This window comes from Somniosus microcephalus, chromosome 19 (genome assembly GCF_052327205.1).
Source record: "Somniosus microcephalus isolate GS21.2 chromosome 19, FLI_Smic_1.0, whole genome shotgun sequence".
Classification (NCBI taxonomy): domain Eukaryota; kingdom Metazoa; phylum Chordata; class Chondrichthyes; order Squaliformes; family Somniosidae; genus Somniosus; species Somniosus microcephalus.
The window spans coordinates 34,200,179-34,216,913 of NC_141005.1; the positions used below are offsets into that span (position 1 = coordinate 34,200,179).

General features: G+C 44.0%; 1 protein-coding gene across 14 annotated transcripts in view; it reads right to left on the reverse strand.

Annotated features, from left to right (window-relative positions):
* Positions 1-16,735, reverse strand: part of emid1 (EMI domain containing 1) — a 418,946-nt gene that overhangs the window by 229,781 nt on the left and 172,430 nt on the right. Inside the window, exon 1 of one of the 14 annotated variants that reach the window (XM_085961517.1) lies at positions 4,856-5,068. The exons of the other annotated variants lie outside the window; for them this stretch is intronic. Coding sequence (XP_085817643.1) covers positions 4,856-5,015 — 160 coding nt within the window. The 5' untranslated portion in view covers positions 5,016-5,068. Of the gene's footprint in view, positions 1-4,855; positions 5,069-16,735 lie in introns of those variants that run through there. 14 annotated transcript variants of the gene reach the window in all.

Genomic DNA, 16,735 nt, shown 5'->3' on the forward strand with positions numbered 1-16,735 from the left:
ACCAGCACACTGACACACTGGTTCATGCTTGTAATCTCACCACAGTTTCAGACGTTAGTCAGACTGCCAGGTGGAGAGTAAGTGAAGGCAAAATGCTTTGGATCAGGGCACAGCACCCTGGGCCACTAGTGTGCAATTCCCAGCAGCGAGATACAGAATCCTGAAAGTAGCATTTGTTCAAAGTGCATTCACGGTTCTGAAAGACGTTAGTTCCAATTAATAACATGCAACAGTTGCGCCATCCAGTTATGGTGCATACTTCACAGTGCTTTAGGATTTACGCTAAAAGGAGTTGTTCCAACTGCTACAGTCAGAGACAATTCAAGGGCGATTTTAACCCTACTCGCTCAGCAGAAACCTGGCAGGTGGGCAGTTAAAATTGCCCTGGCTCTTACCTGTCCAAAAGACACCATGATGGCAACATCTGTAATTTTAACCTGCTCTCCTGAGTAAGCAGCAAGGGCACTCGCCCGGAGCCAACAGGGTCCTTCTTTACATAAGCATGTTGCGGCCCGATGACATCATTGAGACCCGACTGTAATTTTAACTCGGGCCTGGAGTTAAAAATCAGTTCCAATATGCAAGTCTTTAATTTGATATGATCCCCATGGCCAGAATATAGGAGCTAGAAGCAATTGGATATATTTATGTATAGTAGAAATAGCGGGTAAACTACATAAAATAGGGGCAATCCGACCACAGGGGTACAGTTATCAAACCTGGATTGGCTGAAATATTGGCCGGAATTTTTCGGGGGCACATTTGGTGGCAGGTTGGCTGGGAAAATGTTTTTTTTTTTTTTTTTTTTTAACAGCGGGTAGGGAACATCCGGGCTTCCCGTCCAAAACTCCCCTTCCCTACCCGCCCCTGTTAATATCCAGGCCATAGTGTCATGATTCCAGTAATTTTAGGAAGTCACTCATTTTCACCTCTTTGTCTGTTATGTTTCCCCACGGTACCCCCTTTGTTTTGGGAATATTGGCACTCCTCTCCCCCATTATAACCGAGCTCCGGCCATCAACATAAAATTGAAGAGGTGAGGAGGCTCTAGAACAGCAATATCCCTGGGTGGGGGAAACATCTGTTCTCTCCCCTTCCTTCCCCACCAAAAGACCACATCTCAGGACATCTTGGGTGTACAGCAAATACTATTGTTTCTGTTTGGGCAGTCAGAGGCGAGGGATCATCAATTTCAAGTTGCCACTGAGAGTGAGGAGAAAGGCGAGGAGAAATTTCTTTACACAGTAAGTTGTTCGAGCATGGAATATTTTGCCATAGGGTGCCGTTGAGGTAGAGGCCATTGCATTATTTAAGGGAAGAGTAAATAAACATTTGAAAGAGAGAAACATATATACATGGCTGCTGAGAGAGCCGGAGCCAGAAGAGGTCCAGAAAGGATAAATGAATTTTATTTTGTTTCCTTGTAGGCCAATGGGAGCAAGCATGCTCCTCCGGGCCCCACAAGGAAACCGTGGGCCTCCTCAGTCTTGGGCATCCCACCCCCTCCCGCGACGGCAATGGCCTCCCTAAAACCTGAATGCTGGGGACCATTCCTTCAGTTCCCAGCAAAGGCCTCCTGCCGTCCAACATCCTGCCCTTGCTTGCTAGCACTTCCAGCCAAGTCTGGACGAGTTTTGCAGATGAGGCCAGGGAGTTCAAAGTGGAAGGATGGACAATTTGCCCTTCATGTGGGCAATATCATGGACCTGGTCCCAATCAACGTAACATAGAAGCTGTACTGTAAATGTGTAGGGTTGATCGTGGGAGTCGGGACAATATCTAAATAGCCCCATCAACTGAGCTTTGTGACGAAAGAATCTGTGGGCATCGAGGAGAAAAAAAAATTGCCAGGAGATCTTCCCTCAATTAATTCCGTCGACAACATCGTTCATTTGGGTGCAATTCCTGGCGCTACTTTAAAAAGCATTGTCTGTCCTGTGAGGAGAAAACTTATCAATTCTGTTGGACATATTTTCTGCTTTAGCAGCAAGCCACACAAGTGGCTTCTTTGCCGCATTTTACAAGTGCCCAACATGTTTTTATTAAACTTTATGGAGGTGAAGTACTTTCCTTCCATTCTTGCTGATGTGTTTATTACGTCCGTGTCTCAGTCAAACCACCCCTTTTGGTAGGCAACAGAAAATCTCCCAAAAAACCAGCAGGTATCAAACAAGAAATGCTGTGGGAGATAATGAGCCACAATGGTTTTCAGCCCCTCTAATTATCACCATTCTATGAAATTTCACTTGAACCACATGAAGGGCTACTGTAAATATTAATTCTTAACCTAAAAGACAACCACCTTGAAAAGATAATGGTGTGGAGATGCCGGTGTTGGACTGGGGTGAACAAATGTAAGAAGTCACACAACACCAGGTTATAGTCCAACAGCTTTATTTGAAGTCACCTGACGAAGGAGCAGCGCTCCGAAAGCTTGTGATTTAAAATAAAACTGTTGGACTATAACCTGGTGTTGTGTGACTTCTTACATTTGAAAAGATAAAATTCCAGAGACAACAGTCATAAGTATTAACAGTTCTAGCGAGTTAATAGAAAAGGGTGAAAAGCAGCACTTTTGTTTCAATTGGAAAGGTTTAGCTAAGAGTAACTTTGAAATAAACACATTAATATGTAATAACAACAGAAAATGCTGGAAAAACTCAGCAAGTCAGGCAACATCCGTGGAGAGAAATTTGAGTTGACGTTTCGGGTTTGACCCTTCTTCAAAACTGGAGAGAAAAGGAACTAGATCGAAGGCAGGGCTGCGATCGGACAAAAGAATAAAAGAACCAAAAGAAGTAAAAGAGATTAGAAGCTAGACGAGATGGTAATAGGCTGTGATTGGGTGTAAAGTGTACTAGCAGGGCAAAAGATAGCTGCCAGGTGTGAGAGAGAAACAAAAGGAAAGGGGGGGGGGGAAAAGGAAAGGAGTGGAAAAATATAAGTGAAAATGAAATAGGGGCCGAGGTTATGATCTGAAATTGTTGAACTCGATATTGAGACCGGAAGGCTGCAGACTGCCTAATCGGAAGATGAGGTGCTGTTCCTCGAGTTTACGTTGAGCTTCCGTGGAACAGTACAAGAGGCCAAGGACGGTGAGGTCCGAGTGGGAATGGAGCGGTGAATTGAAATGACAGGCGACCGGAAGCTCGGGGTCACCCTTACGGACTGAACGGAGGTGTTCCGCAAAGCGGTCACCCAATCTGCGTTTGGTCTCCCCAATGTAGAGGAGACCGCATCGTGAGCAGCGAATACAGTATACCAGATTGCGAGAAGTACAAGTAAATCGCTGTTTCACCTGGAAGGGGTGTTTGGGGCCCTGGACAGTGGGGAGGGGGGAGGTATAGGGGCAGGTGTTACATCTCCTCCGCTTGCACGGGAAGGTGCCAGGCGAAGGGGAAGGGCTGTTGGGGGTGATAGAGGAGTGGACTAGGGTGTCTCGGAGAGAGCGGTCCCTGCGGAATGCTGAAAGGGGAGGGGAGGGGAAGATACGTTTGGTGGTGGGATCACTTTGGAGGTAGCGGAAATGCCGGAGGATGATCCGTTGAATGTGGAGGCTGGTGGGGTGAAAGGTGAGGACAAGGGGAACCCTATCGTGGTTCCGGGAGGGAGGGGCGGGGGTGAGGGCAGAGGTGCGGGAGATAGAACTGACACGGTCGAGGGCAGTGTCAACCACGGTAGAGGGGAATCCTCGGTTGCGGAAAAAGGAAGACATGTCTGAAGCACTGGTGTGGAAGGTGGTCCAGGGCCCCAAACACCCCTTCCAGGTGAAACAGCGATTTACTTGTACTTCTCGCAATCTGGTATACTGTATTCGCTGCTCACGATGCGGTCTCCTCTACATTGGGGAGACCAAACGCAGATTGGGTGACCGCTTTGCGGAACACCTCCGTTCAGTCCGTAAGGGTGACCCCGAGCTTCCGGTCGCCTGTCATTTCAATTCACCGCTCCATTCCCACTCGGACCTCACCGTCCTTGGCCTCTTGTACTGTTCCACGGAAGCTCAACGTAAACTCGAGGAACAGCACCTCATCTTCCGATTAGGCAGTCTGCAGCCTTCCGGTCTCAATATCGAGTTCAACAATTTCAGATCATAACCTCGGCCCCTATTTCATTTTCACTTATATTTTTCCACTCCTTTCCTTTTCCCCCCCCCCCTTTCCTTTTGTTTCTCTCTCACACCTGGCAGCTATCTTTTGCCCTGCTAGTACACTTTACACCCAATCACAGCCTATTACCATCTCGTCTAGCTTCTAATCTCTTTTACTTCTTTTGGTTCTTTTATTCTTTTGTCCGATCGCAGCCCTGCCTTCGATCTAGTTCCTTTTCTCTCCAGTTTTGAAGAAGGGTCAAACCCGAAACGTCAACTCAAATTTCTCTCCACGGATGTTGCCTGACTTGCTGAGTTTTTCCAGCATTTTCTGTTGTTATTTCGGATTTCCAACATCTGCAGTATTTTGCTATCACATTAATATGTAATGCTTCCAGATCACTTTAAACACCTGGCTGCACCGTAAAACCTAAATGCATTGCAGCTGCAAACTATTCAATATTGTAGTCCGAAAAATATTTTAAAGAGAGATCAGCCAGCAGTCCAATTAAATCCATTGTGTGAGCAGCTCCATCTGCAAACATCTGGAGAAAATGGTACCTTCAAGAATAATCACGCTCGAAAATTTAAGAAAAATATTCAGTCTGTTTTTTTTAATGTAGCCTTACAATTGAAGGACCATCGGAACAATAAAGACTGAACAACAGCACAGAGCAATAAAAGAAGCTTAAACATATAGGCCCGTAATTTCCCATAGGAGGCTTCCTGCGTGCGGATGCACAGGAAAGAAATCTACGCCCTTACCCGAGGGCTCCGGAAGTCCAGACTCTTGCACCCCTGGGCCCCTCCTGGTGCACGCACGCACAGAGGCCCAGATATCCCGGGGCGCAGGCAGTTCGCAAGCGTCCCTGGGATCACGTGGGCCAGGCGAGCCAATGGGAGAAGGGAATCCCCCTTCATACATTTGGCAGGTAGACCCGTCAAAAGTATGAATGGGGATCACTGAAAAAAGACACTACAACATGAAATACATTTTTTTTTAAATCATGTTTTTAAAATGAGTTAAAATTACATTAAATTAAATATTTTAAACAGAAATATAATTTTTTGAAAAAAATAATTAAAGTTTTTTACGGGGCTAAAAATAAACTTACTTTAAAAAAAAAGTATTTTTACATTATAAATGAGTGAAACTTTTTTAAAAAACTTTTTAAAAACTCTTATGCTGGTAAAAGGAGGCCACACGCCTGATTTTTAAAGGTTTTCAGCGGGCGGAGGTTCTGCAGAAAGCGGAACGCTCCCCCCCCCTGCAGAGGCCTTTCTCCAGGGCAGGCGTCCGATCTGTCAAGAGGATTCTTGACAGAGCGGAAGTGCCGGTTTTCAGCGCATGCGCTGCGCATGCCTGAAACCGGCACTTGCGAGGTCCCTACGGTTGTGGCTTGTACACACCCGTAGGCATCAGAAATGATGGGCCATATACAAATCTGCTTGCTCCCTTATCTGTGCCAGCCCCAACTGCTGATCACCATAGAGGTAAGATATAGATCTAATTGCAATGGAGTATGAAACAAATCACATTGGAGTTTAAATTATATTAGATATCTGTGGTCATTTATATACCACTGTGTAGCATTGGTGCGGTGAAAGAAAAGACACTAAATGCCATGACTGGTTTGAAGTAATAGTTATTGACTGATTATAAAATGTTGAACTATATAGACAAAAAGAGTACAAGATGGAGGAAGTCATGCTGAAGCTGTGCAGTGCTGGTCATGGACACATCTCACGTACTGGATCTAGTTCAACAAGACACAAGGGAGACACACAGTCCCTGGAGACAGTTCAGAGAAGAACTACAAGACTGAGCCCCTAGCATCAGACAACCGAGTCATGAAGACAGACTGGAGAAAACTGGACTTTTCAGGCGTGAAAGGAGGAGCGGGAACCTCAGAGATATATTAAAGATACAAAACAGTAAAGAAAAGGTGCATCCAAAACACTTTCAAATTCAGCCATGACACTGAGCCAATGAGACATGGGTTTAAACTAATGAAAGGCAAATTTAGATTGCCATCAGGAAGTTCTTCATATTAACATATTGAAGGGACAGCTGGGTAGGATGATGGGGCAAGATAAGTTCTGGAGCTATTTAGAAAACAGCTGGATGCTGTGATAAGGGGACTACAGGTATTTTCTAGATGGATAAGCTAGGATGGGCCACATGGCCATCCTTATCCATGTCTATCTTGTGATCATGAATCCAGTGAACAATGCACAATGGTGGAAATGCCAACAGTCTTCTCTGCAGGTTCTGGTTATAAATCAAATGTACAAGAAAGAGCACGAACAAAATTCAATGAAAAATACTTGCTCAAAAAGTCATATTATTTAGTTTGCATTGCAAAGCAACAAGTCTACTGTATCACAATATTGTAAAATCATCTTGCAAAGTAAATACTACAAAGAAAAACCTGTAAATACTGGGAATCATTCAACTGGGTGGGACTGCACTTGCCTTGTTTCAGTCTTTCTATTAAAAAAAAAGACCCTTGCCTCCTCTTTCCTTGCAAACTACCGCGCGCTCTCCAACCTCCCTTTCCTCTTCAAAGTCCTTGAAAGTGCAGTTGCCTCCCAAATCCATGTCCATCTTTCCCAGAACTCCATGTCTGAATCCCTCCAATCAGGTTTCCGCCCCTTCCACAGTACCGAAACAGCTCTTATCAAAGTCACAAATGACATCCTTTGTGACTGTGACAATGGTAAACTATTCCTCCTCATCCTTCTTGACCTGTCTGCAGCCTTTGACATGGTTGACCACACCATCCTACTACAATGCCTCTTCACCATCATCCAGCTGGGTGGGACTGCACTCGCCTGGTTCCATTCTTATCCATCCAGCTGTAGCCAGAGAATCACCTGCAATGGCTTCTCTTGCTGCTTCTGTACCATTACCTCTGGTGTCCCCCAAGGATCTATCCTTGGTCCCTCCTATTTCCCATCTACCCTCGACGACATCATCCGAAACAACAGTGCCAGTTTCCACCTGTACGCTGACGACACCCAGCTCTACCTCACCATCACCTCTCTCGACCCCGACACTGTCTCTAAATTGTCAGACTGCTTGTCCGACATCCATTACTGGATAAGTAGAAATTTCCTCCAACTAAATATTGGAAAAACCGAAGCCATTGTCTTCAGTCCCCGCCACAAACTCCATCCCTCTCCCTGGCAACAGTCTGAGGCTGAACCAGACTGTTCGTAACCTTGGTGTCATATTTGACCTCAAGCTGAGCTTCCGACCACATATCCGTGCCATCACTAAGACCGCCTATTTCCACCTCGGTAACATCGCCCAACTTCACCCCTGCCTCAGATCGTCCACTGCTGAATCCCTCGTCCATACCTTTGTTACCTCTAGACTTGACTTTTCCAACATACACCTGGCTGGCTTCCCACCTTCTATCCTCCTTAAACTTGAGGTCATCCAAAACTCTGCTGCCCGTGAACTAACTCGCACCAAGTCCCGCTCACCCATCACCCCTGTGCTCACTGAGCTACATTGGCTCCCGGTTAAGCAACTCCTCGATTTTAAAATTCTCATCCTTGTTTTCAAATCCTTCCATGGCCTCACCCCTCCCTATCTTTGTAATCTCCTCCAGCCCTACAACCCTCCGAGATATCTGCGCTCCACCAATTCTGACCTCTTGAGCATCCCCGATTTTAATTGGTCCACCACTGTTGGCCGTGCCCTCAGCTGCCAAGGCCCAGCGCTCTGGAATTCCCTCCCTAAACCTCTCTACTTCTCTTTCCTCCTTTAAGACGCTCCTTAAAATCTACCTCTTTGTCCAAGTCTGCCCTAATGTCTCCTTATGTGGTTTGGCGTCAAATTTTGTTTGATAACAGTCCTGTGAAGTGCCTTGTGATGTTTTACTACAATAAATGTGCTATATAAATACAAGTTGTTGTTGTTGTTGAAGTAAAAGAGCAACTGCTGGAATTACACAGGATGTCACTCAGCATCTGTAGAGGGAAAAGTCAGATGATGACATTTCAGCTGCTTCCCCTTCATAGGCAGGGGTACGATGAAGTGAACACATGCAAAGCTTCCACACGCAAAACTTCCAAAGCTAGCCATTCTTTATACAGATGCTGCATCACCTGCTGTGTATTTCCAGCATTTTGTGTTTTTACTTAAATATCAATCTCAGCGCCAGTGAAGTAAAACTTTTAAAACAGGTTACAGCACTGTTATTGAAAAGGGAAGTATAAGTTCTTGCTGCGACCCTCAAGCTATTTGGCTAGAGAGAGAGATTTTTCTGGCCTTGAGAAGTACATTTCACAGTCACTATAACACTAAGGGAACCAGAGGCAGCATATCATATGGCTGCTCTAGTTCTGATACATTAGATTTTAAGAATTCACATTTGCGGTCGTAAGAACTGAAACACCAATCAGCTAACTCCACTAACTTGACACAAGGTCAGTTGCAACAGTCTTACATGGAGCTCCACCGCTGGTTTCTGGCATTCCCAACTATTTCCTACAAGAAAGCTAAACAATTCCATCAATCTGTGTGAAGTTATCCAAACATCTCCCAGCAGATACCAAGACATTCAAAATACCTCCCAAGGAAACAAATTCTATAAATGAAAGTTGAAACAAATAACCTCAACTCTTACTTTCCTATTTCTGTAGTTACTGACAAAAAGCAAACCATTTCTTCAGACACCATCTTCCGCGCATGACCATCGTAACTGCACAATTCGATTCACTCCATGTGATATCAAGAAACGGCTCAGCGCACTGGATACAGCAAAGGCTATAGGCCCCGACAACATCCCGGCTGTAGTGCTGAAGACTTGTGCTCCAGAACTAGCCGTGCCTCCAGTCAAGCTGTTCCAGTACAGCTACAACACTGGCATCTATCCGACAATGTGAAAAACTGCCCAGGTATGTCCTGTCCACAAAAAGCAGGACAAATCCAATCCGGCCAATTACCGCCCCATCAGTCTACTCTCAATCATCAGCAAAGTGATGGAAGGTGTCGTCGACAGTGCTATCAAGTGGCACTTACTCACCAATAACCTGCTCACCGACGCTCAGTTTGGGTTCCGCCAGGACCACTCGGCTCTAGACCTCATTCCAGCCTTGGTCCAAACATGGACAAAAGAGCTGAATTCCAGAGGTGAGGTGAGAGTGACTGCCCTTGGCATCAAGGCAGCATTTGACAAAGTCTGGCATCAAGGAGCCCTAGTAAAACTGAAGTCAATGGGAAGCAGGGGGAAAGCTCGCCACTGGCTGGAGTCATACCTAGCACAAAGGAAGAAGGTTATGGTTGTTGGAGGTCAATCATCACAGCCCCAGGATATCGCTGCAGGAGTTCCTCAGGGCAGTGTCCTAGGCCCAACCATCTTTAGCTGCTTCATCAATGACCTTCCCTCCATCATCAGGTCAAAAGTGAGGATGTTTGCTGATGACTGCACAGTGTTCAGTGCCATTCGCAACTCCTCAGATAATGAAGTAGTCCATGCCTGCATGCAGCAAGTCCTGGATGACATTCAGGCTTAGGCTGATAAGTGGCAAGTATCATTTGCACCACACAAGTGCCAGGCAATGACTATCTCCAACAAGCGAGAGTCTAACCACCGCCCCTTGACATTCAATGGCATTACCATCGTTGAATCCCCCACCATCAACATCCTGGGGGGGGTGTCATCATTAACCAGAAACTTAAATGGACCAGCCACATAAATACTGTGGCAACAAGAGCTGGTCAGAGGCGAGGTATTCTGCAGAGAGTGTCTCACCTCCTGACTCCCTAAAGCCATTCCACCATCTACAAGTCACAAGTGAGGAGTGTGATGGAATACTCTCCACTTGCCTGGATGAGTGCAGCTCCAACAACACTTAAGAAGCTTGACACCATCCAGGACAAAGCAGCCCGCTTGACTGGCACCCCATCTACCACCTTAAACATTCACTCTCTCCACCACCGGCGTACCATGGCTGCAGTGTGTACCATCTACAAGATGCACTGCAGCAACTTGCCGAGGCTTCTTCAGCAGCACCTCCCAAACCCTTGACCTCTACCACATAGAAGGACAAGGGTAGCAGGTTCATGGGAACACCACCACCTCCAAGTTCCCCTCCAAGTCACACACCATCCTTGACTTAGAAGTATATTGCCGTTGCTTCATCGTCGCCGAGTCAAAATCCAGGAACTCCCTCTGTAACAGCACTGTGGGAGTACCTTCACCTCACGGACTGCAGCGGTTCAAGGCGGCGACTCACCACCACATCATAAGCAATTAGGGATGGGCAATAAATGCAGGCCTTGCCAGCGACGCCCACATCCTATGAACAAATAAAAAAAATATGTATCTCATCTTTCTCCAGTAAGCAGTCACCTGTGATCTATCTATTTTTTTTACAGTGATGAAATAATCTGGATTGAATTATTTCAGACAAGTGTTGCAATTTAGGCTTGCTCTCAGAACTTTGACCTTTTGTTCATAGAAAAATGCAGTTTCTATAAGCATACAGGAACTCCTATAAACTAAATCTTGCACCCATTAAGGTCGAACATGAATGAGATAGCATACTGCAGGGCCGACAATTACCATTTGACTATGGGATTGCTAACCAGAACCCACAAGGATGCCTACCATATTCTCCTAACCATCTCAAAATGTGGTAGAATGTGGTAAATGTGCTAAAAAAGAATACATATCGCCAGATCATTACACTCAGGATTAAAGTAATAATCAGATTAAATTACAAGTAAGATAATTATATAGAAGCAGAAGATACAAGAGACCAGCAATATAATACTTGATTTAGACCTTACATACCTTCACCACACGGAGAAGGCTCACCACCACCTTCTGAAGCACAATTAGGGATGGGCAATAAATACTGGCCTTGCCAGCTGTGCCTACATCCCAAGAATTTTTTTTTTTTTTTTTTTTTTAATAAAAACAACTGCTCCAAAACGGTAACAAAATACAAACTCTCGGCAGTTATTTTTGAGTCCCTCTTATCAAATGTTACACGAGTACATAACCTATGGTACAGGCAATGTGAAACAAGAAAGAATACAAGACTCTGCCCACGTATATTCCTGCCCTTTCTTTGGAGGCTAAGCAGACACATTTGAAGATCAAAAAGATTCTCCACAATAGTTATGCGATCAAGGTATTAACCATTTCAATGAAAAAGGAAATCGGATGCGGTGTAAAACGGACCGCAGATTCAGCACAAATGCTTTTCGTACTGCTGGCATAGACCAATTTCACCTCCATACTTTTCAGTTTGGACATGCAGTTGCGGAATGCTGTAGGAGATAAAGATCTCAACTCCTTAAGTAAAAAAAGAAACTCTGCTTTCTCTTCGCATTTTTCGCCAAATGATCATGAATTCATTTTTGGAAGAATAGGAATCCTATTCATCCCCTCATACCTATATAATTGACTTTATTTAAGTTTAATTCTCTGATGTATTCAAGGCCAAAACTAGAGTATTTAACTTAAATGAAGCCAATTACACAGGTATGAGGGACGAGTTGGCTAAGGTAGATTGGGAAATTAGATTAAATGGTTATGATGGTACTGTAGATAAGCAATGGCAAACATTTAGAGAAATATTTCATAATTCTCAATGAATATACATTTCATTGAGAAATAAAAACTCCATGGGAAAAGTGATCCATCTGTGGCTAACTAAAGAAGTTAAGGATAGTATTAAATTTGAAGAAGCAGCTTATAATGTTGCCCAGAAGAATAGTAAGCTTAAGGATTGGGAGAGTTTTAAAAACCAGCTAAACATGACCAAAAATTGATAAAGAGGGAGAAAATAAAATGAGAGTAAACTAGCAAGAAATATAAAAACAGAGCTTCTACAAGTATGTAAAAAAAAAAAGCATCAAAAGTAAACGTGGGTCCCTTAGAGGCTGAGACAGGAGAAATTATAATGGTGAATAAGGAAATGGCAGAGATGTGAAACAAATATTTCGTAACTGTCTTCATAGTAGAAGACATAAAAAACATACCAGAAATAGTGGGGAACCAAGGGGCTAATGGAAGTGAGCCACTTAAAGTAATTAATAGTAAAGAAAAAAGCACTAGGGAAATTAATGGGACTAAAAGCCAACAAATCCCCTGGACCTGATGGTCTACATCCTAGCGTTCTAAAAGAGGTGGCTGCAGAGATAGTGGATGCATTGGTTGTGATCTTCCAAAATTCCCTAGATTCTGGAATGGAAGGTAGCAAATGTAACACCGCTATTCAAGAAAGGAGGGAAGAGGGAAGAGAGAAAACAGGGAACTACAGGGCCTGATATCAGTTGTCGGGAAAATGCTAGAATCCATTATTAAGGAAGTGGCAACAGGGCACTTAGAAAATCATATTAGGCAGAGTCAACTTGGTTTTATGAAAGGGAAATCGTGTTTGACAAATCTATTAGAGTTTTTTGAAGATGTAACTAGCAGGGTAGATAAATGGGAGCCAGTGGATGTAGTATATTTGGATTTTCAAAAGGCATTCGATACGGTACCACACGAAAGGTTGTTACACAAGATAAGGGCTCATGGGGTTGGGGGTAATAAATTAGCATGAATAGAGGATTGGTTAAAGGACAGGAAACAGAGAGTAGGAATAAACGGGTCATTTTCAGGTTGGCAGGCAGTTACTAGTGGGGTGCCGCAAGGATCAGTGCTTGGGCCTCAGCTACTTACAATCTTTATTAATGAATTAAATGAAGGGACAGAGTGTAATGTATCCAAGTTTGCTGACGATGCAAAGCTAGGTGGAAAAGTAAGTTGTGAGGAGGACACAAAGAAACTGCAAAGGGACGTAGGCAGGTTAAGTGGGCAATAAGGTGGCAGGTGGGGCATAATGTGAGGAAATGTGAGGTTATTCATTTTGGTAGGAAGAATAGAAAAACAGAATATTTTTTAAATGGTGAGAAACTATTAAATGTTGGCGTTCAGAGGGATTTGGTTGTCCTTGTACACGAAATACAGAAAGTTAACCTGCAAGTACAGCAAGCAATTAGGAAGGCAAATGTTATGTTGGCCTTTATTGCGAGGGGGTTGGAGTATAAGAGTGAGGAAGTCTTGCTGCAATCATAATGAAAGTAAGGAAATACCAAAAAACAAGTCAGTCAGCTCACGAAAGGGACATAGCACATGGTTTATTATTTTTTCAACAAGAGAAGTATGATTTAGTAATGGAAGTGGGGTTTGCTTTCATTGTTACTTTGTATGTTTACTTGCTGTCTGTCAAATAAGGCAGCTAAACAATTTACACCAGGCCTCGTCTCACTGCTGGTGGTGCAGGCGGACTCCTGACTGCCAGACACTTGGACCGCTGCCGGCAGCAGCCACTGTACCCAAGAGAATACCTAAGGCAGACTCCAAACTTGTAGCAGCTACATTATAGTGCTATGAGAAACCTATCGCTACCCGACAAACTGGAAAATGTTTATTCTGATCTACATATAAACCTTTTTGAGCTGTTCGTCAGAAATGAATGACTCAGTGAGTCAGAAGTCCTGAAAAGAATGTTAGATTGAGGGCTAAACATCAGACAGCTTTATACAAGTTGCTTTGATGATTATAATGGATGAGTTCAGTTTCATTCTTACCTGCCTGGCTACTTTTTAATTAAAAAAAATTACTGGTCGTACACAGCAATAAATCTGAATGCAATTGATATCTAATCATAGGTACCACTTGAATGCTTTAGTTAAGACAATGGCAGAGATGTTGAGACCCTTTCTTTAAGATTATATAAATTCTTTTGACTTTAATATGATGTCTGCTAGTATTTTGCTTCAGATATCAGCTTTAAATTATAATTCAATTATAATTTGAATTATAATAAAATCCCCAGGTGGGCAGAGGAAACGCTTCAAGGACACCCTCAAAGCCTCCTTGAAAAAGTGCAACATCCCCACTGACACCTGGGAATCCCTGGCCCAAGACCACACAAAGTGGAGGAGAAGTATCCGGGAAGGTGCCGGACACCTGGAGTCTCTTCGCTGGGAACAAGCGGAAGCCAAGCGCAGGCAGCGCAAGGATTGCACATCAACTCAAGCACCGCACCCACCCGCCCCTTTAACCACCGTCTGCCCCACCTGTGACAGAGACTGTAGGTCCCGCACTGGACTCATCAGTCACCTGAGAACTCATTTTTAATGTGGAAGCAAGTCATCCTTGGTTCCGAGGGACTGCCTAAGAAGATGATTATAATTAAAAGTCTGATCTCCCACATTGGAGTGCTTCTTTCCCCTTTAAACAGGGCTTTGGAAAATAGTCAAGTAACAGTTGCTTTGATCACTTTCTTTGATCCTGCAGATTTCATCAAGTAAACAAGTCTCGTCTTACACAAAAGAGTTCAGTAATCAGATTGGTAATCATTTACAGTGTTTATCAATCCACTATACCAAACACTAAAGTTAAATCAACATTCCTACACATACCTTTAAAGCTATTCTGATAAAAAATACACGTTGATTGAAGAAAAAAATGCATCTTTGTGACTCTCAGAATAAAAGTAACGCACAATAGAAGTTGTACCAGAGAATGACAGATCACATCTATTGAAGTGCCTCCAGGTCCGCCACTTCTCGGATACCCTATTTGTGCTTGTGCTGCAACTGGAGGTCAATCGGAGTTAAACACTGAGGAGAACCCGAGTTAGGCACTAGAACCACTTTTGTAATCTCATCTCCTTTCATTGTAATGTGCAGCACTGCTTCTTTTAGTGCTTAGTACGGCTTCATTGATTTTTGCAAAATGGAGCATTTCATCTGCATCTGACAGGCAGGTAAAATGTTCTCCAGCCTCAGTGAAGGCTGCACTCAGCAGGCCACTGGCAAATGTAAGAGTACGACCTGGAGTGACTTACCTGCCAATTGTCGCTCTTTTACAGCAGGGAACGGCGCGGTCTCAATGTGGTACAGCCACCTGACAGCACAACTCGGATAAGCCACAGGAAGTTGGTGTGTGTGGGGAGGTCAGTCACAACTCTAGGTCCCACTGCTCATTGGTATAATAGGTTAGAAATTGGACCTCGTTATGCCCAAAGGATGGCTGAAGGATGTATTGGGTCGGGCAATGTTTCAGGCTTCCCTGGTGGCCACCTAGAACATGTTAGGCCCCTTACAGATGTAAATTGTGCAGAGTGTAAAACTGCCTGCAAATTCACTATGTAAATGAGGGGTCTAGCGCTTGTTATAGGTCCCTTCTGCTAAATCGATATCGCAAAGCAGAGCAAGAGCCAAGCCTGATCCACCTGGGATTCTTAAGTGGTGGCTGGGCGACTGCCGACAAAGGTTACTTTAAAAAAATATTTGTGGCGTTGTGCACAACTTTGCCCCAGAAAAAGGAAAGATTGGGATGCTGGTGTTGAAAAAACATGATCTGGTATTTGTCAGGCTGCCGTCATCTATGAAAAAATATGCAATGAAAAAATAAAGTGCTTTTTGGTTGTGATTTATGACATTTTTGCAGGAATTAGAGATACGAGAAGTTGCAGTATACCAGACTTCCGGCACTTCTAAAGTCATTGCAACCCTACTATCACATGACGATGCTTATTTAGTTGCCGCCACAGAAATGAAGTCATTTTAATGCCCTGTACAAAGGAGAATTGAGAAATACTACAAAACAAGTATCAGATTAGGCTAACAGGAGAATTTTCTTTATTCCAATTTTAAGACTGAAAGAAATAAATTGCATTTATATAGCGCCTTTCATGACCTCAGGGTGAACCAAAGCGCTTTACAGCCAATGACGCACTTTTGAAGTATAGTCACTGTTGTAATGTAGGAAACATGGCAGCCATTTTACCTTTTCTTTCATTCTCTCAAAAAGGTGTAAGCCATATGGTTTGTTTCAAATTCATGGGTGCAGGCTGCTCTCCAGTACCTTTCCTAAATGGCCGTTGTTCATTTGTGATTCTGGACAACAAATGGCGGTAGGCTTTTCAGCCACAGAGACATTTCAGGCCATGTCCTCACATGGTGCCCACATCTGGACTTTCTTTCCGGGTGGTGGGTGGAAATCATTGGATAGCACTTGGAAGTGGGAACCAAGGGAGAATGTTTCCCCCAACCTATCCCAGGGAAGCTGTGGAAAATTGTTACCCCCCTCACTGGCCTGGAGACCACCAATTTGATACTTTATTAAGCATCTCTGTGATGTGTTGTGGTTATCATGTTCGCCTAACATGGAAAAGGACTTTGGTTCAATATCTAAAGAAAGACTTACATTTATATAGCGCCTTTCACGACCACCAGACGTCCCAAAGCGCTTTACAGCTAATGAAGTACTTTAAGTGTAGTCACTGTTATAATGTAGGAAATGCGGCAGCCAATTTGCGCACAGCAAGCTCCCACAAACAGGAATATGATAATCACCAGATAATCTGTTTTAGTGATATTGATTGAGGGATAAAGATTGGCCAAGACACTGCTCTTCTTCGAAATCATGCCTTGGGATCTTTTACATCCACCTGAGAGCGCAGACGTCTCATCCAAAAGGCGGTGCCTCTGACAGTGCAGCACTCCCTCAGCACTGCACTGGAGTGTCAGCCTAGATTTTGGTGCTCAAGTCTCTGGCGTGAGACTCGGACCCACAACCTTCTGATTCAGAGGCGAGAGTGCTACCCAATGAGACACTG